Source organism: Physeter macrocephalus, chromosome 1, assembly GCF_002837175.3.
Source record: "Physeter macrocephalus isolate SW-GA chromosome 1, ASM283717v5, whole genome shotgun sequence".
NCBI classification, from domain to species: domain Eukaryota; kingdom Metazoa; phylum Chordata; class Mammalia; order Artiodactyla; family Physeteridae; genus Physeter; species Physeter macrocephalus.
Window position 1 is genome coordinate 76545596 of NC_041214.2, and position 24293 is coordinate 76569888.

The following is a 24293-nucleotide window of genomic DNA, read 5'->3' on the forward strand; positions in this document are numbered from 1 at the left end:
AACTTCCCTCTTAGAACTGCTTTTGCTGCATCGCATAGGTTTTGGGTTGTTGTGTTTTCATTGTCATTTGTTTCTAGGTATTTTTTGATTTCCTCTTTGATTTCTTCAGTGATCTCTTGGTTATTTAGTAGCGTATTATTTAGCCTCCATGTGTTTGTATTTTTTACTGTTTTTTTTCCTGTAATTGATATCTAGTCTCACAGTGTTTTGGTCGGAAAAGATATTTGATATGATTTCAGTTTTCTTAAATTTACCAAGCCTTGATTTGTGACCCAAGATATGGTCTGTCCTAGAAAATGTTTCATGAGCACTTGAGAAGAAAGTGTATTCTGTTGTTTTTGGATGGAATGGCCTATAAATATCAATTAAGTCCATCTTGTTTAATGTGTCATTTAAAGCTTGTGTTTCCTTATTTATATTCATTTTGGATGATCTGTCCATTGCTGAAACAATGGGGTGTTAAAGTCCCCTACTATTATTGTGTTACTGTTGATTTCCCCTTTTATGGCTGCTAGCATTTGCCTTATGTATTGAGGTGCTCCTATGTTGGGTGCATAAATATTTACAATTGTTATATCTTCTTTGTGGATTGATCGCTTGATCATTATGTAGTGTCCTTCTTTGTCTCTTTTAATAGTCTTTATTTTAAAGACTATTTTGTGTGATATGAGAATTGCTACTCCAGCTTTGTTTTGATTTCTATTTACATGGAATATCTTTTTCCATCCCCTCACTTTCAATCTGTATGTGTCCCTAGCTAGGTCTGAAGTGGGTCTCTTGTAGACAGCATGTGTATGGGTCTTGTTTTTGTATCTCTTCAGCCAGTCTGTGTCTTTTGGTTGGAGCATTTAATCCATTTACATTTAAGGAAATTATTGATATGTGTGTTCCTATTACTGTTTTCTAATTGTTCGGTTTGTTTTTGTAGGTCTTTTCCTTCCCATGTGTTTCCTGCCTAGAGAAGTTCCTTTAGCATTTGCTGTAAAGCTGGTTTGGTGGTGCTGAATTCTCTTAACTTTTGCTTATCTGTAAAGGTTTTAATTTCTCCATCAGATCTGAATGAGATCCTTGCTGGGTAGAGTAATCTTGATTGTAGGTTTTTCCCATTCAGCACTTTAAATATGTCCTGCCACTCCCTTCTGGCTTGCAGAGTTTCTGTTGAAAAATCAGCTGTGAACCTTATGGGTATTCCCTTACATGTTATTTGTTGCTTTTCCCTTGCTGCTTTTAATATTTTTTCTTTGTATTTAATTTTTGATAGCATTACTTTGAATTCTTTTTCAGGTAGGTTGCCTATTTCGTCTTCATTTATTTGGTCTTGTAGTTTTTTACCTTGCTTCTTCGTCTGTAATGTATTTTTTTGTCGTTTCATGTTTTTTTTGTTTTTTTTGATGGGTGGTGCTGTTTTCCTGTCTTACTGGTCATTTGGCCTGAGATGTCCAGCACTGGAGTTTGCAGGCAGTTGGATAGAGCTAGGTCTTGGTGCTGAGATGAGGACCGCCTGGAGGACTCAGAGCTCCCACCACAGGAGCTCGGGGCTGACCTTCCGGCCTGGGAACCAAGATCCCGCAAGCTTTGTAGCACATTAAAAAAAAAAAAAAGGAAGAAAGAAAGAAAAAAAAGGAGCAGTACAATATCAAAGAATCAAAAACAAAATTAAATTAGAAAGATAAAGTATATATTAGGAAAAATAAAACTATAATTGAAACAACTGCAACAAGGTAAAATAAAACCACAACAGAAAAAAAAAAGGAAAAAGAAAAAAAGAGGGGTGGTGGAACAAACCAAAAGGAGAGAACAATAACAAAGTATAAAGAATAAAATAAAATTAGAAAAATAAAATATTTATTAGGAAAAATGAAAATATAAAAGAATCAACAACAATGAATCAACAAGGTAAAACAGAACCCCAGTCTAAAAGAGGAAAAAACAAAGAAAAGCCTTGGCTATGGGAGCGGAGTTTAGGCCGGGGTGGAATTTAGGTAGGGGTGGGGTTTATGGTGGGGCAGGACCTAGGTGTGTGGGGGGTGACGTTTGAGCATGGGGCGGGGCCTAGGCCAGGGGACGTTCAAGCGTGGGGCGGTGCTTCTGCTTAGTACCTGCGGTGGAAGGGGAGAGGCAGCCCGTCAAAAGGAGGGCGTCTGGAGTGAGGAGTTCTGGAGTTTGGAGGTAGGGCCTTGAGTGAGGGTGTGTCGGTGGGGTTTAGGCCCAGCGCGTTGGGGGGTCTCCAAGTGTACAGGTAGGGCCCTGGGTGCGGGTGTAGGTGCGGGGCTTGGGTTCTGAGCGGCAAGAGGGAGGCTCTGAGGGCAGGGGAATAGGCCAGTGCCTAAGTGGACAGGGAAAACGCTGGGCGCGTTCCCTTCCATTCCTTCGTGCCTCTCCCCCACCGTCTCCCCCAGGGTCTCCCTCATCGCCGCTGGACCCCTAACCGTGGGGGTTCCCATTTGGTGTCAGAACACCTCCCCATCCCCCAGCCACCCCTCAGGGGTGCTGGTCCTGGCGGTCCAGTCTTTACTTTTGCTCCCCCTTCCCCCCCTACACTCCCTCAGGAGCCGTGCATCTGGAGGGGGCCTAGGTGGGCACAGGATCAGGCCTGGGATCTCAACAGAGGTTCCTGGGGGCCCAAGTGGGCAGGGGAAACCTGGCCATGCTCTCTGTTGATTCTCTGCCCTCCCAGTTGTTCCCCAATTTACCCCTTCGGGCATGGGATCCCTTCCCCTCCCACAGCTGCCCCTCAGGGGTGCCGGTCCCGTCCTGCCTCCACTTCTCCTCCCCCTTCACTCCCCCCACACCCCACATCCTACCTGGTGGCTGGGGGTTCCTCCTGTCCCCTTAGGTGTCCGTGGTCCCCCACCGGTGCCTGGTAGGTGCCCTAGTTGTGAAGAGACGTGAATTCTGCGTCCTCCTAGTATGCCATCTTGGATAGTGTACATTTTTGTATTGCTTTGACCCTTAGAACCATAGTGGTGTATCACATACCCCAAAAATAAACAAACAACTAAAACCAACTAGGATGTGGAGAGAACCCAAATGGAATAAAAATACTAACAAATGAACCTATTGTAAAGCAATAACATAACTACACTAAAAAGGATGGGAGGAAAAGAACTAAGATGAATTCTGGGAAACAGCATCTTGATGGGATACTATAAGCCTAAAGACAAAAAGAACTATAGAAAATATCACCATTAGGTAAACACTAATAATTGTTGCAGACAGGTTCCTTTAATGAGTGCTAAAATTAGTGAGCAGAAGTTTGAGAAGAAACAGAGTTTGCATAGTCTCAAAATATCTCCCACAAGATATTTATTAACTATAAAGGAAAAGATAGTAATTTTACAGTGAGAAACCCAGTATAAACCACCTTAAGTGATAAATGTCAATATCACCAGTAATAAGATACATAACATCATGAACCTGTGATATAATTCACTGAGGACACACATCATACCTGTAATATTCAGTCTAGCTATTCTAAAACATCAGACAAACTCAAATTGAGGGACATTTGAAAAAATAACTGACCAGTACTCTTCAAAAAAGTCAGTCATGAAAGACAAGGAAAGACTAAGGAGCTTTTACAGACTGCACAAGACTAAGGAGGAATAACTAAATGCAATGTGGGATCCTGGACAGGATCCTAGAAAAAGAAAAAGCCATTAGTAGAAAAACTGGTAAAATTCAAAAAAGGCCTTTAGTTAGTAGTATTGCCCCAATGTTAATTTTTTGGGTTCTGATAATTGTACTGTAGTTATGTGAGATGGTAACTTTAGGGGAAGATGGAGGAGAGATATATGGAAACTCTTAAGCCTATCTTTGCAACTTTTCTGTAAGTCTAAAATTAATTCAAGATAAAAAGTTAAAAATAAAAAGGATAGGGACTTCCCTGGCCATCCAGTGGTTAAGACTTGCGCTTCCACTGCAGGGGGCACGGGTTTGATCCCTGGTCGGGGAACTAAGATCCCGCATGCTGGGCAGCACAGCCAAAAAAAGAGAAAAAAGAAAGAAAAAGGACATTATCTTCTCCTTCAACTCTTCTCGTGAAGGTGGTTAACCCGAATCAAATTTTGCACAACCTTCCAGAAGATCATTGCCTAACAATAAAAGGAAAGGACGAAAGACTTTTAAAAATACAACTAACTTACATTCAAGCAATTCCACATAAAGTTACTGGATCTGAAGAGGCGATAAGGAACTAGAAAAATGGTGGAAAACGTAAGTCAATCTAAAGTTATGATTTCCAAAAAGCAGGAAACAGTGGTTCTAGTTCCAACATATTGAGTCTAGAAACTCCTTTTGGAGGCTCTTCCTCCAGGACCAGAGCATGGAGCAGCTTCAGGGCATGAGACTTGTGCAGTCACATAGGACCCCACACTTAGAAGGGCCCCACACTTGGTTTAATGTCCTGCTGTTGCCATCTTGAAAGTCTTAATTTTTGAACAAGGAAGCCCTGCATTTTTATTTTGCACAGGGCCCCACAAATTACACAGCTAGTCCAGTTTGCCTCTACTCATCAACCACAAGTTTGCAGAAAGAGAACCCCATGCACGTGGTGCACCCTGTCCCCCCGTCAGAGTTGATTGCTCTGTGGGTTAAGACCCTGATCCAAACTGAACCCATTTAGACTCCTTTCCTAAGAATTTGAAGTAGGAACTAATTGGCCTCCATAGTCTGATACATCTATTGACGAGAATAGATGTGTATTACAGGGCCATTGGCTCCTAAACCATGGTAGTTGGCTGCAGATTGAATAATAAAGAAGAGGTTCAGAAACAAGTCAAAGATAATGCTCTCTGCATCCAACTTGTTTCCAGAACATGTTGCATTAAATTCCTCTCATTCTGTTAAATTGCCTTGGACCTTTATAAAAGACAGCCTTTTTTTTTTGGCCACGTGACAGGTGGGATCTTAGTTCCCCGACCAGGGATCAAACCCATGTCCCCTGCATTGGAAGCATGGTGTCTTAAACACTGGGCCACCAGGAAAGTCCCAAAGACAACCCTTTTGCTTGTGCTATCCCAAAACATTTTTGTTGATTACAAGGGTCCTAACTAATTCCACTCCTTAACAACAGAGAATGTTCAAACCCCATTTGTGTTGGAAGGGGTTAGGGAAGGAAGTATCATTTCAAACTGAAAAGACTTACAAAACTATTTCTAAAACCAAACCCAGCCATTCAAAATCACTTTGATAAAGAAAATCCACAGTTGCTCCTCTTCAAAAACAGGAAAACATTGCATAAAGGAAAAAGCAACAAAGAAAAACCATATGAAAAGAACAGGTTGGTTTCTTCTCAATTCTCTGACTTCCCAATTCTAATTATTTTGATCATCTTTTGTGGACTGGGTGCTAATATTCTTGATGACGTTCAAATTAAAGCCCTTTAAGAACATTAGACAAAAACCTGATGGGATTTTCAATGCAGTTTTTTCCCCGTTTACCCTCTCTACCCCCTAGTCCAACAGGGCCTTTTTTTTTTTTTTTCAAGGAAAGTTAGATAACTTGTTATAGAAGTCAGAGTTCAAGCTATGGGTGCTTCCAAAAAGAGAACAACTGTTCTCTTTGGCAATAAATCTTTATAGGAGGAAGAAGAAAAGTTTATTCCCCAATATCTCCACCCTCAGTGCACTGTAAATGGAATCTGAAGTCTACCTCATGCCAGGCCAGAACTCAGTTTCTTTTTAAGTCAGGAGTGAATATCTTTGAAGAGATGAAGGAGCCCATCCGCCAGCCTCCTTTCAGCTCAGAGGGCCAAAGGGAATAATTAAGAAAGGAAAACTGGCCTGGGGATCAGGGACATGGGTGTTAGTCTTGTCCTGGCCTCTAACTAGCTGTGTGGTCACCTTTCCTCTCTGGATCACAGTGTCCTCTGCTGAAAGAGAGGGGCTTAAATGGGGTGCTTTAAAAAGTCTTTCCAACTCCAAGTCTGTCTCTAAAAGCCTGAGCTGCTGCCCAGGGATCACCTCTCTTAGGAAAGAAAACAGGAAACAGCAGAGATCTTTTTCCCAGCTTCTCATTCCACTTTCTAGGTCTTCATGATGCTAAATGATGAAGCATATCCAGAATTGGTTCTGGCACCAGAAGCTGAAGGAGAAAAAAGTGTAACTCTCTACTGAAGAACGCAGACTCCAAGGTCTGCCAGCTCCGGCTCCAGCCTTGGGGCCAAGGACATGGGCTGTGCCCTCGCCTCAAGGTAGGACAGTTTTGTAGTATTCTTAAAGGTCCACAGCTCCCCATGGAACGGCTCGGGCCTCCTTTGCAGCTTCATTGCACTTCAGATTTCTCCTCTGCTTGTTCTCGCTTCCTTTGCATCTCTAAGGTGTTGATCCTAAGTGGTCTAGAGATCTCCCCAACAACTTCCTGCATATAAATATCGATCTCAGAGTCTGTTTCTCAGGGAACTAGACCTATAGGAACATAACTCATGGCCTACAGGGTCCTTCATGATCTGGTCCCTGCCATCTTTCTAGTCTTATTTCTCTCCGGTGCCCCCTCGCACCCTACTCTTCAGCATCACTCAACCTGAGCATCACTCAAACACCAAGTTCTCTCTTGCTCTGTGCAAATTTGTGTGTGATGGTTTCACATAATTCATTCAACAAATATTCATTATGCTACTGTATCAATCATGATGCTATCAGAAACGAGATGGCATACTCAAAAGGAGGAACTGAAGGAAGTTTAATGAAGGGACTATTTAAAAGATGTAAGCAGGGTTATGGGAAATCAGCAAAGCATCCTAAGACTAATAGCAGTGGGAAGCGCCTAGGCTTGATAGGGTAAAGGGAAGACTGGTTAGTGGAAGCTACACTGCCAGAGCTGTAGCTACAGGCAAGAGCCATCCAACAGGAGCTGTGACCTTCAGGAAGCAGGCAGCCATTGCCAGCCCAGCCCAGCTGGAAGCGAGCTCGGGTGAAAAATACCCCAATCTCTCGCTCCCGCCACCCTCCAAACTCCCACTAGTATAGCTGAACCCAACTGGAAACCCCAGAAAAAAAGATGTGGTCCACAGAGCTGGGTGGAGAGGTAAAAGAGTAGATTTGGAGGGGCAAGGAGAAATCATTCAGCATAATCCCTGTTGTGTGCCAGACACTGAACAACACAATAGCAGTGCCCTCGTCTTGTTTACAGTCTCAAAGGGGAAAATGGACTTCCATCAATGAATCATTAAAAAGTATTGAAAATACTGATTATTTTCATGTTCACACAAAACTCTTATTAAAAATTCACCATGAGGCCCCGCCCCGCCTGCTGCCAAGTTCCGCGGAGTTGGCCGGACTCGTGCTTCTAGGTCGCCGCGCCGCGCGCTCCCTTCCTCGTTCCGCCGTCTGCCCCACCTGCGCCCCGGCCCGGCCGCTAGGGCCCCGCGCCATGGCCCGAGCGTCCGGGGCGCGGCGCTGACGGCGGCCGGCGGAGGGCGCCATGCCCAGCAGGACCGGCCGCAAGACGGACGGGAGCGGCGGCCGCAGACGCCTGAAGGCGCACTACAGCGGGGACATCCTGATCACCAGCCTGGACTCCGCCACCACCTTTGACAAGCTCTGTGAGGAGGTGCGGGAGTGTGCCACCTCCACCAGGGCCACCCGCTCACCCTCAAGTGGGTGGACAGTGACGGTGACCCCTACACTGTGTCCTCCCAGATGGAGCAGGAGGAGGCCTTCCGCCTGTCCTGTCAGCGCAAGGATGAAGGGCTCATCCTTCACGTTTTCCCCAGCATCCCCGAGGAGCCAGGCATGCCCTGTCCGGGAGAGGACAGCGAGTACCGCCTCTCCCATGACGTGTGTCACGGTGATGGGTTGACGTGTCTGCTCTGCAAGGCGAGGAAGGATGGAGCTTGGTGGCCGGAGGCTTAGTTGCTCCTCGTGAAGAGTCTGAAAGCAGAGTGGGCAGCTGGTGTGGCCTCGTGTGGGGTTTTCACTGGTGTCCTCGCCCTTGGCTAGGGGTGTATCCACCATCAGACAGGGCACCGGCTTGGTCAGTGGTGCCATGAGGTAAAGCCCAGGATAAGCCCTGATGTCCCCCGGCAGGAAGGACCCTGGCTGGGATGGCTGGACACTGCTCCCGTGTGTCTGTCCTAGCTGCGGCCACCCCCAGACCTGGTCATCGGCCCCTCATAGTCCATACTGGGCCCCCCAGGGAGGCATCCGTTCCTCCTCCACGGCAGGTCTGTTGGTTGAAGATAGAGTCCCAGGGGCTGTGGGTCAGAGGAGAGCTTCTGACCATGCCCCGGAGGCCCCCAACCCTGAACAGTGTGCCCTGCCTCGTCTTTCAGGGCAGGGCCCCCACTGGATGGGGCATAGAGAAACTTTACACCAATCACCAGACCCTCCTCGGGCCCTGGCCTGGTGCTGAGGGGCTCTGGACCACGGTGGCCGCTTGTTCAGTTGGGGGACTTGGCTCAGCCTCCTGCCAGCAGGGCTCCCAGGGTGGGCTCCAGATCAGGTCCCTGGGCCCAGCCTCTGGTTGCCAGCAGCGTCCTGTGTGGGGTGGGAGCAGATTTGAGCAGAGGCCGGACTCAGTCTATGGTCTGTCAGACCCAGTGAAGCTGTTCAGTGGGCACTTGGGTGAGTGAGTCTTGCATTTCGGGGAGCAGTCGGGGCTGAAGAGAGATTTGGGAGCCTTTAGCATAGAGGAGGTTGTTGAGGCCATGGAGGGTGTGGCCAGTGATGAGGGCCAGGCCCTGGGGTCTCCCAAAGAGAACAGGGGACCCTGGAGGAGCAGTCAGCAAGGCCATGGAGACATCCCGATCGTGGAGTCCTGGCGGGAGTGGAGCAGGCAGTCTGAAGAGGCCGGAGCAGCCCAGGGGCCGGTGGGAGGTGCTGCCCCAGCAGGTGGTTGTGGGGGCGGACGTGAGGGGCAGGTCTGCGAAGGCTGGGGGGAGAGTGAGGAGTCCCAGTGCGTTCTGGCTGGGAGGCAGATGTCCGATGGTGGTAGATAAAGCTAGAGGTGGGGGGGCGAACCTGGAGCTTCTGAGGCCTGGAAGCCGCCCTGAGAGGGTGGGCGGGGTGGGGGAGTCAGTCCCACAGGTAAGACTTTCTGGCCGCCGTCCGCCCCGTCCAGGACAGCAGGCTCCTGTGCGCATGTGCGGTTTCACTGCGAGCGGCCCTTGGACCTGCCAGGACGTGGGTCAAGGCAGGACACGGGGTGGGGAGTGCGGCCAGCTGGGAGCAGACCCCATGAGCAGAAGCCCACCCGCAGGATCCCCAGGTGGCCAGAGAGGAGCTCGTCGGTGGGGGGCTCGGAGGCGGCTGGGCCTCCCAGGGGTCCTCATCCCCCACGGGGTGCCCCTCCCCGTGACCCCCCCGCCCCGGGGTACCCACGTCTCACAGAAGGGGCGCACTTTTGATAGTTCACGTTGACTTTTCAGACACATAAAAGGATAAAATAAGGTAGACCTTCCTGCTGGAAGGAGGGTGCCCTCCACTGTGCTCTGTACGAGGGGTCCCCCAGCTCATTTCTTTGCCCCCTTGATGGCTCTCAACCACAGTGACAGGCTGTCTGCCCAGAGCCGTCGCCAGCAGCCCGTGCTGGCCCGCAGTGCAGGGGTCGCCCAAGCATCTCTGCATCTCGGTCTCCGGCTGCCCGACCATCAGCTCAGGCCAGGGCCCCGGCAGTGTCGCCCCGAGGGCCTCGGGCCTGCCCGTTCTGTCCCTGGCAGTTATTTCCACCATTTTATCTTCCAGCTCACTTATCTGTTCTTCTGCCCCAGTTATTCTGTTATTCTTTCTAGAGTATTTTTAATTTTGGTAATTGTGTTTTTCATCACTGTTTGCTCTTTAGTTCTTCTAGATCCTTGTTAAATGTTTCTTGTATTTTCTCATTTCTGTTTCTGAGATTTTGGATCATCTTTACTATCATTACTTTGAATTCTTTTTCAGGTAGGTTGCCTATTTCGTCTTCATTTATTTGGTCTTGTAGTTTTTTACCTTGCTTCTTCGTCTGTAATGTATTTTTTTGTCGTTTCATGTTTTTTTTGTTTTTTTTGATGGGTGGTGCTGTTTTCCTGTCTTACTGGTCATTTGGCCTGAGATGTCCAGCACTGGAGTTTGCAGGCAGTTGGATAGAGCTAGGTCTTGGTGCTGAGGTGAGGACTTCTGGGAGGGCTCACTCCGATTGATATTCCCTGGGGTCTGAGGTTCTCTGTTAGTCCAGTGGTTTGGACTCGGAACTCCCACCACAGGAGCTTGGGCCCGACCTCCAGACTGGGAACCAAGATCCCACAAGCTTCGTGGCATGGTTAAAAAAAAAAAGGGAAGAGAGAAAGAAGAGGAGCAGTACAATATCAAAGAATAAAAAGCAAAATAAAATTAGAAAGATAAAAAATGTATTAGTAGAAATAAAACTACAGTTGAGACAACTGCACCAAGGTAGAAGAAAACCACAACAGAAAAAAGAAGAATAAGGGCAGGGATAAGTCAAAAGGAGGGATCATTAAAAAATATAAAGAATAAAATAAAATTAGAAAAGTAAAAGATTTATTAGGAAAAATAAAAATATAAAAGAATCAAGAACAGTGAATCAACAAGGTAAAACAGAAGCCCAATCTAAAAGAGGAAAAAAGAAAATAAAACAGAAAAAAAAAAGAAAAAAAGCCTTGGCTTTGGGTGGAGTTTAGGCGGGGGTGGAACTTAGGCAGGGGTGGGGTTTAGGGTGGGGCGGGACCTAAGCTAGTGGGGGCAGTGATGTTTGAGCATGGGGCGGGGCCTAGGTGGGGCATAGTTCAAGCCTGGGTCCGATTCTCTGCTCAGGACCTGTGCAGAAGGGGAGAGGCAGCACGTGGAAAAGAGGGCCTCCGGAATGTGGAGTTCCCCAGAGTTTGGAGGTAGGGCGCTGAGTGAGGGTGTGTGGGTGGGGGTTAGTCCCCGTGCGTTGGAGGGGGACTCCGAGTGTAGAGGTGGGGCCCAGGGTGTGGGGTGGGGCTTGGGTTCTGCACAGCAGGAGGGAGGCTCTGAGGACAGAGGATTAGACCCAGGAGCCCAACAGTCTTCCTGGTGCCTAAGTGGACAGGAAAAGCACTGGCTCCGTTCCTCCGTGCTCCTCCCCCACCATCTCCCCCAGGGTCTCCCCCGTCCTGCTGGCCCCCTAACCTTGGGTGGGTCCCGCTGGGTGTAGGAACTCCTCCCCTCCCCCAGCCACCCCTCAGGGGTGCTGGTCCCGGAGGTCTGACCTTACCTTTGCTCCCCTTTCCCTCCCTCCCACTCCCTCAGGACCCGCACGGCTGGAGGGGGCCTAGGTGGGCAGAGGATCAGGCCTGGAATCTCAACAGGTTCCTGGGGGCCCAAGTGGACAGGGGAAACCTGGTCACTCTCCCTTTTGATCCTCTGCCCTCCCAGTGCTTCCCCAATTTCCCCATTCAGGCGTGGGATCCCTTACCCTCCCCTAGCCGCCCCTCTGGGGTGCCAGTCCCCTCCTGCCTCCACTTCTCCCCCTTCACTCCCCCCATGCCGCATGTCCTACCTGGTTGCTGGGGGTTCCTCCTGTCCCCTTCGGTGTCTGTGGTCCCCCACTGGTGCCTGGTAGGTGCCCTAGTTGTGAGGAGATGGGCATTCCGCGTCCTCCTAGTACGCCATCTTGACTCCACCTCTCCTGATCTCTTTTTAAATTTATTTTATTGAAGTTTAGTTGATTTGCAAGTTGTGTTAATTTCTGCTGTACAGCAAAGTGATTCAGTTATACGTACATATACGTTCTTCTTTTTCATATTCTTTTCCATTATGGTTTATCACAGGATATTGAATATAGTCCGCTGTGCTATATAGTAGCACCTTGTTGTTTATCCAGACAGAAGTTTTAAATTTCTCACCATTCTGAGTTAACATGATGAAATCTCGTGCCATCCCAGTTCTGTCACACCTGGGATGTGAATCATCCCCTCGTCCTGTGTATTCTGCCCTTTAGTCACTTAGTAGCCATCTTGGTATCACATCAACTGTTGAGGTATCAGTGCTTGTGTTCAAGTCATCCTTATTTTACTTAATAATGGCACCAAAGTGAAAGTGGTTATGCTGGCAATTCAGATATGCCAAAGAGAAGCCGTAAAGTGCTTCCTTTAGGTGAAAAGGTGAAAGTTAATAAGGAAAGGAAAAAGTTGTATGCTGAGGTTTCTAAGATCTGCCTTACGAACGAATCTTCCATCCGTGGAATTGTCCAAAAGGAAAAACAAATTCGTGCTAGCTTTTTTTTCACACCTCATATTGCGAAATTTATGGCTACAGTGTGTGACGAGTACCTAGTTAAGATGGAAAAGGCATTAAATTTGTGGTGAAAGAGATGAACAGAAGACAGGGTTCACTACTGTTCTTTGTTTCAGGCATCCACTGGGGTCTTGGAACGTATCCCCCACAGATAAGGGGGGGACTACGGTAGACTCGGTTTTGTGTATAAGACCTGGCTTAGAATAACTAGGATGGAGTTTTGTTTTTTTTCTTTTTTAACATCTTTATTGGAGTATAATTGCTTTACAATGGTGTGTTAGTTTCTGCTTCATAACAAAGTGAATCAGCTATACATATATCCCCATATCTCTTCCCTTTTGCATCTCCCTCCCTCCCACCCTCCCTATCCCACCCCTCTAGGTGGTCACAAAGCACTGAGCTGATCTCCCTATGCTATGCGGCTGCTTGCCACTAGCTATCTATTTTACATTTTTTAGATTCCTTATATATGTGTTAGCATACGGTATTTATTTTTCTCTTTCTGACTTACTTCACTCTGTATGACAGAGTCTAGGTCCATCCACCTCACTACAAATAACTCAGTTTCATTTAAGATGAAGTTTTTGTTGCTACCAACTTAAATGAAAATCAGAACAAAATCTTCTCTTCTCCCTTTTAGGTTTCCCTTGATCTGAGTCTTTCCTATAAATAGGCTACTTCAGATTGCTTGTATTGTGAAAAACAAGCATAATTTTGGGAAGAAGATTTTCAGTTATCAGTATCAATGGGAGATAACAGCTCTATGAGTAATCTTCAAATAGAGGAAAAAATTTAAATTGACACTGAAATATATATTTTGATTTTTTTGAAAGGACTTCTTCATGCCTAATGATTTTTGTCAGTATAATATTAAAATGGTTATTCTTTCTCAGCATGCACATTGGGCAGTCTTTGTGAAGCCTGGATAGTGTTGGAGTAAAAGCTGCTGCTATTTTTAGTTTGCAAGGTAAGGTATAATTCATGAAATGGATCATATGTATTTGGATTACTGAAAGTCAGTTGCATTTATATATTTCTAAAGGTCCAGTGTTAGACCTATGCAGTTCATATCACCTTGCTCCTGGATCTCCCCAATGCTTTATTTATTGCTGGTAATAAAACCTTCTAGTCACGATGCACAGTTCTTTTAATACCCTGCTGGACTGGATTTGTATCTGCTTATATTCGCAAATGAAAACTGGTCTCTCGCTTTCCTCTGAGGATGCCTTTGACCACATTTCCATAGGTTTAGATACATTGTTTCCTTTTTGCTGATAATTTTTAAATAGTCTTATTGAAATTTCCTTATTTCATATCATAGTGAGTTTTTGTTAATAATATCATATTTAATTTTATCAAAATCAGAGTATATAGCTGTAACATTTCCTAATTTTGAAGTAATTGAGACTTTCTTCATATAACTTATATAATTTAATTTAATGAATTTTTCTAGCTATTTAAAATATTTTTTGTTGGGTTCAGAGTTGTATGTATATATTAAATCTGGCTTGTAAATTGTATTATTTATATTTTTATCTGTTGTCTTCTTGATCTTTTAAATTTCTGAGAGACATGTTCAAATTCTCCTCTTATGATTGTGATTTTCTTAAATTCTTGTATTTCTGGTTTGTTTTGTGTTTTGTATGTCTTGACATGATGCTGTTTGATTTATAGTTTATGACACATCTTTGCGATTGTGTCTTTTAATAGTAACATAATCTTTTTTGTATTAAGTGGTTTTTGCCTTAAATTATTCTCTCTGCCAATAATCTTGCCATGTGTGCTTTTTGTTTGCATGTGTCTGTGTGTAATATCTTTGCATATCCCTTTATTTTAAACATTTAGCTATAATACCTCTGAAGGTATAGCAATATCAACAAATAGATTTGTAAGTATTATAGAAAGAATGATGAAAGCTAGTAGTTTGTTCCCTGTGGGTATTTATATTTTGGCATGTATTTTAGTTATCCCTTCACTTATTTATTCAGCAAATAATTTATTGAGACCTTCCAGGAACTTTGGAGAGGGAATATGGGGAGAGCTATGTTCGGTAGTATGATCAGGGAAGGCCTTCTCTGATAAGGCGGGCATTTGAGCTGGCATCTGGTAAAGCTAACCTGGGGGAAGAGCATTCCAGGCAGAAGGAACCATAAGTCCAAAAACCCTAGGGAATGATTGAGGTGTTTTTGAGGAATAGAAGGAAAACCAAGGCTTTCTTGGTGGTGCAGTAGTTAAGAATCTGCCTGCCAATGTGGGGGACACGGGTTCGAGCCCTGGTCTGGGAAGATCCCGTATGCCGCAGAGCATCGAGGTGCGTGTGCCATAGCTACTGAGCCTGCGCTCTAGAGCCCACGAGCCACAACTACTGAGCCCATGTGCCACAGCTACTGAAGCCAGCACGCCTAGAGTCCGTGCTCCGCAACAAGAGAAGCCACTGCAATGAGAAGCCTGCGCACCGCAACGAAGAGTAGCCCCTGCTCACAGCAGCTAGAGAAAGCCCACGCACAGCAACAAAGACCCAACACAGCCAAAAATAAATAAATGAAATAAATAAATTTAAAAAAGAATAAAAATAAAAAACATTTTTTTAAAAAGAAAGAAAATCATTGTGTCTGGATCTTAACGATTAAGGATGGAGAAGCAGGCAGGGCCCAATTCATGTAACATTTTGTAGGTCATGTTAGGGAGTATGCTTTTATTCTAATAGTTATGGGAAGCCACTGGAAGATTTCAAGCAGGAGAGGGCATGTTCAGATATGTTTGTATAGTCCTTTTCTGAGCTGAGCTACAGTTTACATACAGTGAAATACACAGATTTTAAGTGTACAGTTGGAATGAGTTTTTAATGATTGCATGTACCCTTGTAACCCACACCTTTATTAAGATAAAAAATATTTCGGGGCTTCCCTGGTGGCTCAGTGGTTAAGAATCCGCCTGCCACTGCAAGGGACATGGGTTCAAACCCTGGCCCAGGAAGATCCCACATGCCGTGGAGCAACTAAGCCCATGTGCCACAACTACTGAGCCTGAGCTCTAGAGCCCGCAAGCCATAACTACTGAGCCTACGTGCCACAACTACTGAAGCCTGCGTGCCTAGAGCCTGTGCTCTGCAACAAGAGAAGCCACAACAATGAGAAGCCTGCACACTGCAACAAAGAGTAGCCCCCGCTCACCGCAACTAGCCCGTGCACAGCAACGAAGACCCAACACAGCCAAAAAAAAAAAAAAAAAAATTCGGTGGGCCCTGGTGCAGACATGGCCAAGTCCAAGAACCACACCATGTACAACCAGTCCCGAAAATGGCACAGAAATGGCATCAAGAAACCCCAATCACAATGATATGAATCTCTTAAGCGGGTGGACCCCAAGTTCCTGAGAAATATGTGTTTTGCCAAGAAGCACAAGAAGGGCCTAAAGAAGATGCAGGCCAACAACACCAAGGCCATGAGTGCACATGCTGAGGCTATCAAGGCCCTTGTAAAGCCCAAGGAGGTAAAGCCCAAGATCCCAAAGGGCGGCAGCCACAAGCTCAGTCAGCTTGCCTACATCGCTCACCCCAAGTTTGGGAAACAGGTTCGTGCCCGTATCGCTAAGGGTCTAAAGCTTTAAGGCTCTGCCGACCAAAGGCCAAAGCCAAGGCTGCAGCTGCAGGTACAGCTGCAGCTCCAACTCTAGTCCAGCTCAGGCTCCCAAAGCTGCCTAGGCCCCCACAAAGGCTCCAGAGTAGAGGCCTTTATCTACCAATGTGAGGACAGAAGGACTGGTGTGACCCCTGGGCTGCTGTCTGCATGGGACTGGTGTCCTCCTGTGCTATTTGTACAAATAAACGGGGGAAAAAAGATATAAAATATTTCTGTCACTCCAGAAAGAGTCTTTATTCCTCTTCTCAGTCAGTCTCCACTACCAGCACCCCAACTACTATTCTGTTTTCTTTCACCATAGATTAATTTGTGTGTTCTTGAACTTCATGTAAATAGGATCATTCAATATGTGCTCCTATTATGTGTCTGGCTTCTTTTACTTACCATAATGAAGATTTATTCCTGTTGTTGGTTGGATCGGGAGTTCATTGGTTATACTACAATTTGTTTACCCATTCTGCTGTTTTGTTTTTTGTAGACATTTTTGAAATGTCTATCTGGCTAATAGAGGAGAATGGATTATCTCATTCACATGTTTAATAAAGGAGCACTAGTTGTCTTATTTACAGAGGGGAAAATATTTTGTTTGAAATGAAAATTATAGAAAGGACAAGGCTAAAGAATTATAAAATCATTATTAACATGTTAGGAGCATCTGTCTGTATGGAAGCAGGTGGAAAATTATTGTACTGCTGCTCCCCATCCCCCTTCTCTTAAATCAGATAGGAAAAGTCATCTTGAGTGAAAGCGCGAAATACAGTGGTTCTGATGAGATTCAGATGCCATGAGGATCACAGAATTTTATATTGAGAAGGCACCTCACTTAGTAAAGTTTCCAGGAACCTTATTTATCAGATTTTATTCCTTTTCCAAGAGTTGGCCATATCTTGTATGATGTGGTGCTTGCAAAACAGGGTTCCAGAACTAGATTCTAGAGATTCTAGGTCTTCTCTAACATGAAAACTAAGACCTTTTACTAAGAATTTCTAGTGACTCTATATTACATAATTTTTGTGTTTAAATTGTACAATTTTCCTTTAAAAATTATTTTTCTTTTCAAAGTATAGAGCATTAAAAAGTTTTGTTTGTTTTTGGTATTTAACCTTTTTCAAAAACTTAGACTTGTTTATGTTATTTGAATGGGTATGATACAGGGTGTTTTTGCTTTCTTACATTGTATTACAATATATGGGGGGAGGGGAATGTGTATTTTTAAAGTTTAAATTAACAGTGTTTACTTTTTATAAAGAAGCTATTTCAATGAGAGAAAAGTTTTAAATTAGAGGAATCAGCATTACATACATTTCTGTATTTGGATTTGGTCCCGTGGTATGGAGAAAATCCTTTCTCACAGACAAATTATTAACAATAACTGATTTTCTTTTTTAACACTTTACCACATCAGTATCCTTTTCAATTTCATTTGATTCAAACCCTTAAGAGGATTAGTAAGACATTTTGTTTCAAAGTTGAACCTGACAATATCTAACAACTGTTCGTATTTCCTTTTCGTAAATCTCAAAGACAGACAAGAAGAATCCAAAACTTACCATTTCATGGATCATTTGTTACACATTCCACATACTTATTACATCATGGTGAGAGCATGCCTTGGCAGATGTGCCTAGCCTTAGGTAGCACATACTTGAATGTGGCATGTATGTCCTTTAGTATTGTTCTTGGTAGAACAGAAGCAGACCTCAATTACTAAAAATGCTCAGTACAGACCTAAATCTTCCTCAACATGTTTATTGGGGGAGCTCAAACCTATGCCCAAAGATGACAGGAAAGGCTTTATTATAGGGGCTGCATGAAAATGTGAATTACCTTGGCAGCATAAGTTAATTCATTGGTGATTTCTTCCCTACCCACCCCACCCCCTTGCACCTCCAAAATCTTCTCTTTTTTCCCTTCTATTCTCTCAGTTTTAGAGCAAAAGTCAAAAGAGAATTTTGCTTTATCCCTTAAGTGAGGATAAAACAAAATACTGTTTTCTTCAAGAATCCCCAACGTTTTGGGGGAGGAGCCGCCATTACTCCTGAGAGTACTTGGGGAGAGAGGGGGTGTGGGAGGAGAACATGGAGATTATGCAGTCCACTGAATGGATGAGTGAAGGTGATGCTGGACTCACTCATTTTTACAGATAATCCAGTAAGACTCTTGGTAAACTGTAGAAGACAGGTGGTCACTGAGGAAATGGTATGGTGCAAAACAGATTGGAGATCTGCTATGATGTATCTACTTCTGATACCAGGTTTATCTTGATAGTAGGAGGTTTTGTTGTTGTTTTTCTATCTGCATTAAGGAAAAAGGAGTGAGGTTTATTGATTTTTAAGAAAGTATTATTTATGTAACTGCCCAAGATTTTTTTCAGGTTGTCTATAACTAGTTGCTGACCAAATGGAGAAGACTAAAAGAACAATACCCTAGTTTCACTTTTTATAAGCTTTAAAAACAGAAAATAATAGTTGGATTCAGGACTTCTCCAAAAATACTTATTTATATTCTAAATTAGAGCAGGTAGGTAATGATTGTGAACAAACACTAAATGGCTTGATTTAGGATGTTTATAAATGTTGGGGGGGGGGGCAGGTAGGACATTTTAAAGCTTAGGGCCATTATATAAAATAACAATTATAGGAAAAATGTTCTAGATCCAGGATTTACATACATATCATTACATAATGAGTCTCTCCCAGCTGAATCAAGTGAGTCTACCTCAGAGATGGGTGAAAGAACTGGACTAAGAGCTGAGAGGCTTTTAAATTGTTATTTCTGTTTTAACTTTGAGTGAATAAAAAAATTATTATTTTTGAGTTATATTTTATTTTCATTAATTTTATTTTAAAACTGTTTATTACCTCAATAAATACATTTTGTGTATTTTTGCCTTTGGTTAGGTAAATAATCTCCGTCAGTGGTAGAGGAGAGGTTTGGAAATTAGGGAGCTCTTCTTGTCTTTTCTGTCATAGATCAATCTTGAAAGGGGCAACTCATCTAACCTCCCTGGACCTGTTTTCTTATCTGTCAGTAGACCTTCGCTGCCCAGTAAGGGACCCACTAGCCACAGGTTATTATTGAGCCTTTGTAATGTGGCTAGTCCAAATTAAGGTGTACTCTAGGTGTAAAAGACTTAGTACAAATGTAAGCATGTAGAATATCTTATTGCTAATTTGTTTATATTGATTATATCATTGGAATGATAATATTGTGGGTACATTGGTTAAATAAAATATATTATTAAAATTAATTTCACCATTTTTTTTTCCTTTTTAATTTTTTTAATTTTTAAATTTTTTTAAAAAATTAATTAATTTATTTTAGTTTTGGCTGTGTTGGGTCTTCGTTTCTGTGCGAGGGCTTTCTCTAGTTGCGGCGAGCGGGGGCCACTCTTCATCGTGGTGTGCGGGCCTCTCACTGTCATGGCCTCTCTTGTTGCAGAGCACAGGCTCCAGACGCGCAGGCTCAGTAGTTGTTGCTCACGGGCCCAGTTGCTCCGCGGCATGTGGGATCTTCCCAGACCAGAGCTCAAACCTGTGTCCCCTGCATTGGCAGGCAGATTCTCAACCACTGCGCCACCAGGGAAGCCCTCTTTTTCCTTTTTTAAATGTGGGCACTAGAAAATGTTTATTTCGTTTGTGGCTCACATTATGTTTCTTTTGGATAGTGCTGATCTGTACAGCATTTCCTAAACTGACTCATGAAATATTAATAAGTGCTCAATGAAACACAGTTTGGAAGAGGAGCGGTGTCCAGTGGAACTTTCTGCAGTGATAAAATGGTCTGCATCTCTGTTGTCCAATTTAGTAGCTACTGGCCCTGATGGCTATTGAGCACTTGAAATGTGGCTAGTGTTCTGAAATGTAGGAAAAGGAACTGAATTTTAAATATTATTTAATTTTTATTAACTTTAAGGAGCCACGTATGGCTAGTGGCTAATGTATTGGGACAGTGCAGATCTAAAGATTTATGGGAAGGTTTTATTTAAAGACTTGTATACCTAGGACTTGTTTACCATATTGCAAGCTTGTTCGTTTAATATAAGTCTATACAGTTTGTGTTTATTATGAATAATAATAAATGATCAGTTACAATAATATTTATTAAGTACTTGCATGTACTATGTAAGTAGTACTGAGGATTTATTATTTACTGAGGATTTATATAATAAATTATTTGCTGAGCTATATTGCTTGTATTCTGTATTATATTTGATGCATTGTGGTTTCCAGGATGAGGTCCCTTCTGTGAAAGCCTGGCTCCTTTTGGAAGGTCTGAACAATGTGCTGCCTTGTTAAAGGATTTTCTTTTGAAAGGGAAACGCATGCTTTGTAACAGATGATGATTTTTTTTCAGTGAACTTTTGAAGTTAGTTACGTTTTTAGCTTTAAAAGGGATGTGTGTGTATTTACACAGACTTATAAATATCACTATTATGTAATATTTATTCCTTTTGTATGTGTGTACACATATAAGTATTGCTGTCAAGCAGTGTTATTAATTAATGTATTATTGCTTCACAGTGAAGAGCGAATGTCATCATGTCTGGAATCAAGCGAACAATCAAAGAAACTGACCCTGATTATGAGGATGTATCTGTGGCCCTTCCAAATAAGCGGCATAAAGCAATTGAGAATTCAGGTAGAAATTCACTTGCCTTAGGAAATTATTTCTTTGTTGACATATGCCTCCCTATAAGATTTATAGGAACTAAAATGAAATGCATGTCGACTATTGTGTATATTTTGAAGAGGTTTGTGAGAGGGATTAGCTAAGTGCTCTGTTTAATAGTAATATACCATGTGTGGCATAAAAGGCTGGAACATAATCAGGTAGACTGTGAAAGCGTCAGTAATGAGACAGGCTCTAAGTTTTAGCTATCATTGTATGTTAGGTGTAATCATAAAGTCTTAGCAATGTGTGTACTACAACGTGGTATCATGTGAGATGATTATAGGTGGTACATGAATTAAGGTTTTTTATTTTAATAGTTAATGTTAATGTCTTTAGAAAAGATAATGGTCTTATCAGACTTGCAGTTTCATGGCTACTGCTTAGGATAAGGCTAAATTTTTTTTTTTTTAAATTTTAATTCTGTTGGAGTCTAGTTGATTTACAATGTTGTGTTAGTTTCAGGTGTACAGCAAAGTGATTCAGTTATACACATACATATATTCATTCTTTTTTAGATTCTTTTCTCATATAGATTATCACAGAATGTTGAGTAGAGTTCCCTGTGCTATATGTATATGTCCTTGTTGGTTATCTATCATATGTATACTAGTGTGTGTATCTTCATCCCAAGTGTGTGTATCTTCATCCCAAGCTCCTTATTATCCCTCCCCCCAAGGGCTAACACTTTTTAAAAATACTGTTTAATGGCGTTAATTAGATGTTTCACGTGGTTCTCAGATGTGGTAGGTAACTTGAAGGTGGTATATGAATGATGGAAATTTGGGAAACACTGATCTCTGCACTTAGCTGGTGGTGGCTTATTTAAGGCTCAGAGGCATTAAATTACTTGCCCAAGATCATTTAATTAGTTGAAGACCAGATCATCTGTAGTTACCCAGAATGTTTTAAGCTGTCTCAAAAAAAGTGGCTATATTTGAGTTTCTAAAACAAAATATTGCTAAAATTCATTAGTGTTTATTTAAAAAATAAATCTATGTAAGTTATTACAGCTAGATGAAGAAGGTCTCGAAGTCATAGATAAGGTGCTGCAGCTCCACAGAGATCAGGGCCCCAAGGTTAAGGGGTGAAGGAAATTCCTGTCTGTGTAAGTGCAGTCAAGTCATATGTACCCCACAAAAGTCTCTGTGTACCGGAAATGATCAAATCCAGTTCCAAACAATCAAAACATTTCACTGCAACTTTTCTCTCCATTCAGTTGTAATTTTATTTACAAGGATATGTCATTTGCTTTCAATAACAAGCCAGATAAATATGAAAGTATCATGAAACTTAAATTCATTATTCAAATGCATCACATGGCATGTCTTTTTTGTAATAAAAATAAGAAAAGGGAAAACTTATTGTTTTAGGAAACATCATAATTTCAATTTAAACCTAATGTAAGTTCCCAAATACGTAGCCTAAGCACGGACAGTTTTTTGTTACTAAGTGCCAATTTGCCGTTCTTCTTGGTGTCCATTCTCAACCTAATTCCTAATAAAGATTTTATTTTTATTCTTCAGAATTCTTCTCAAAGTAGGTTTGGTAGGATGCTTCCCTTTTTTTTAAATATAAATTTATTTACTTATTTATTTTTGGCTGCATTGGGTCTTTGTTGCTGCACACGGGCCTTCTCTAGTTGCGGGGAGCGGAGGCTACTCTTCGTTGTGGTGCGTGGGATTCTCATTGCACTGGCTTCTCTTGTTGCGGAGCATGGGCTCTAGGCACGCGGGCTTCAGTAGTTGTGGCTCGCGCTCAGTAGTTGTGGTGCACGGGCTCAGTTGCTCTGTGGCATGTGGCATCTTCCTGGGCCAGGGCTTGAACCCTGTCCGTGTCCCCTGCATTGGCAGGTGGATTCTTAACCACTGCACCACCAGCGAAGTCCCAGGATGCTTCCCTTTTCTTATATGGTTTTATTTTGTTTGGCTTTAGTTTTCTTTATTTCATGAAAGAGATAATTTAGAATTGCTTTTTTCTGAGGCGCTTATATGCTAAAACAGCCTGCATTGATAACAGTCTCTGACTTTTAGCCTCCCCTAAGATTATCTGCTGGTTTCTAAATATATACGAGGTTTATATATACAAGGATACATACAGTAATAACTAGAAAAAACTCTTTTCATTAGATATGAGAAAAGCTAGTCATTTGCTTCAATGCAGGCATATCCACAAGAATGCTTATACCAGCACTAGTTTTATTTATTTATTTATTTAACATCTTTATTGAGGTGTAATTGCTTTACAGTGGTGTGTTAGTTTCTGCTGTATAACAAAGTGAATCAGCTATACGTATACCTATATCCCCATATCCCCTCCCTCTTGCATCTCCCTCCCACCCTCCCTATCCCACCCCTCTAGGTGGTCACAAAACCCAGTATTCGTATTGCTGGGTCATATGGTAGTTCTCTTTTTAGTTTTTTACGGAACCACTGTACTGTTCTTCATAGTGGCTGTATTAATTTACATTCCCACCAACAGTGTAGGAGGGTTCCCTTTTCTCCATACCCTCTCCAGCATTTATTGTTTGTAGATTTTTTGATGATGGCCATTCTGGCCGGTGTGAGGTGATACCTCATTGTGGTTTTGATTTGCATTTCTCTAATGATTAGTGATGTTGAGCATCGTTTCATATGTTTCTTGGCAACCTGTATATCTTCTTTGGAGAAATGTCTATTTAGGTCTTCTGCCCATTCTTGGATAGGGTTGTTTTTTTGATATTGAGCTGCATGAGCTGCTTGTAAATTTTGGAGATTAATCCTTTGTAAGTTGCTTCATTTGCAAATATTTTCTCCCATTCTGAGGGTTGTCTTTTTGTCTTGTATATGGTTTCCTTTGCTGTGCAAAAGCTTTTAAGTTTCATTAGGTCCCGTTTGTTTTTATTTCCATTTCTCTAGGAGGTGGGTCAGAAAGGATCTTGCTGTGATTTATTTATGTCAGAGTGTTCTGCCTATGTTTTCCTCTAAGAGTTTTATAGTGTCTGGCCTTACATTTAGGTCTTTAATCCATTTTGAGTTTATTTTTGTGTATGGTGTTAGGGAGTGTTCTAATTTCATTCTTTTACGTGTAGCTGTCCAGTTTTCCCACACCATTTATTGAAGAGGCCGTTTTTTCTCCATTGTATATTCTTGCCTCCATTATCAAAAATAAGGTGACCATATACCAGCACTAGTTTTAAATTGGCAGTCTAGTGGCATATTTTACGGGGAGAAAATGACATGGTTGATCAAGGGTCCAAATTTTCTCATGCAATTTTTTTTACACCCCAAATCATGGGTGGTGATTTTTTCATATAACAAATACAGGATCATTATGCAAAATCCCAGGTTTTTCAAACAGTCATTCGACTCTTCTTTTTTTATTCTCTTGTAATCAAACTACATTTCATATCTGACGCTTTTAACTCTTTGGATAGCATATTACTTTGAGTAGTCATTATCTGAATTGAATTGCCTTCAGAGACATTTTCTTTCCTTTTGAATTCTTTCTTTGCTGGCTCCTTCAGGTAGTTGTAATCAGAAACTGCTGAATTGCATGCTAGATCCTAACTTCCTGCCTTCTTATGAACTGCTCTTGTGTCACAGACTACCTCTTCCTCTAGCTAACTCTTTACTTTCTTTTTCCTTGGGGTTATGGTTTTTCAGAAGTCACCACGTATTTCTCTCAGAATCTTCATGGGTTTCTTTTTCTTTTTTGGTAATTTTATTTTGATGTGATTTCAAACAGAAAAATTGCAAGGAGAATTTGTATGTTTTTTGTCCAGATTAATTCACCAATTGTTTACATT

General features: G+C 42.7%; 1 protein-coding gene and 1 pseudogene across 7 annotated transcripts in view; both read left to right on the forward strand.

Moving 5' to 3' along the window:
• YEATS2 (YEATS domain containing 2) overlaps nucleotides 1-24293 on the forward strand; it is a 121129-nt gene that overhangs the window by 20319 nt on the left and 76517 nt on the right. For 5 of the 7 annotated variants that reach the window (XR_008617040.1, XM_024124399.2, XM_024124402.2 and 2 more), the window contains exon 2: nucleotides 20359-20476. Coding sequence is in view for 6 of the 7 variants with exons in the window: in XM_055084056.1 (XP_054940031.1) it covers nucleotides 20369-20476 (108 nt within the window). In the remaining variant the exon portion in view is untranslated. Of the gene's footprint in view, nucleotides 1-13087; nucleotides 13162-20358; nucleotides 20477-24293 lie in introns of all 7 variants that reach the window. The other 2 variants (XM_024124400.2, XM_024124403.2) reach the window with 1 other exon arrangement.
• On the forward strand, nucleotides 14146-15921 carry LOC129392048 (60S ribosomal protein L29-like; annotated as a pseudogene).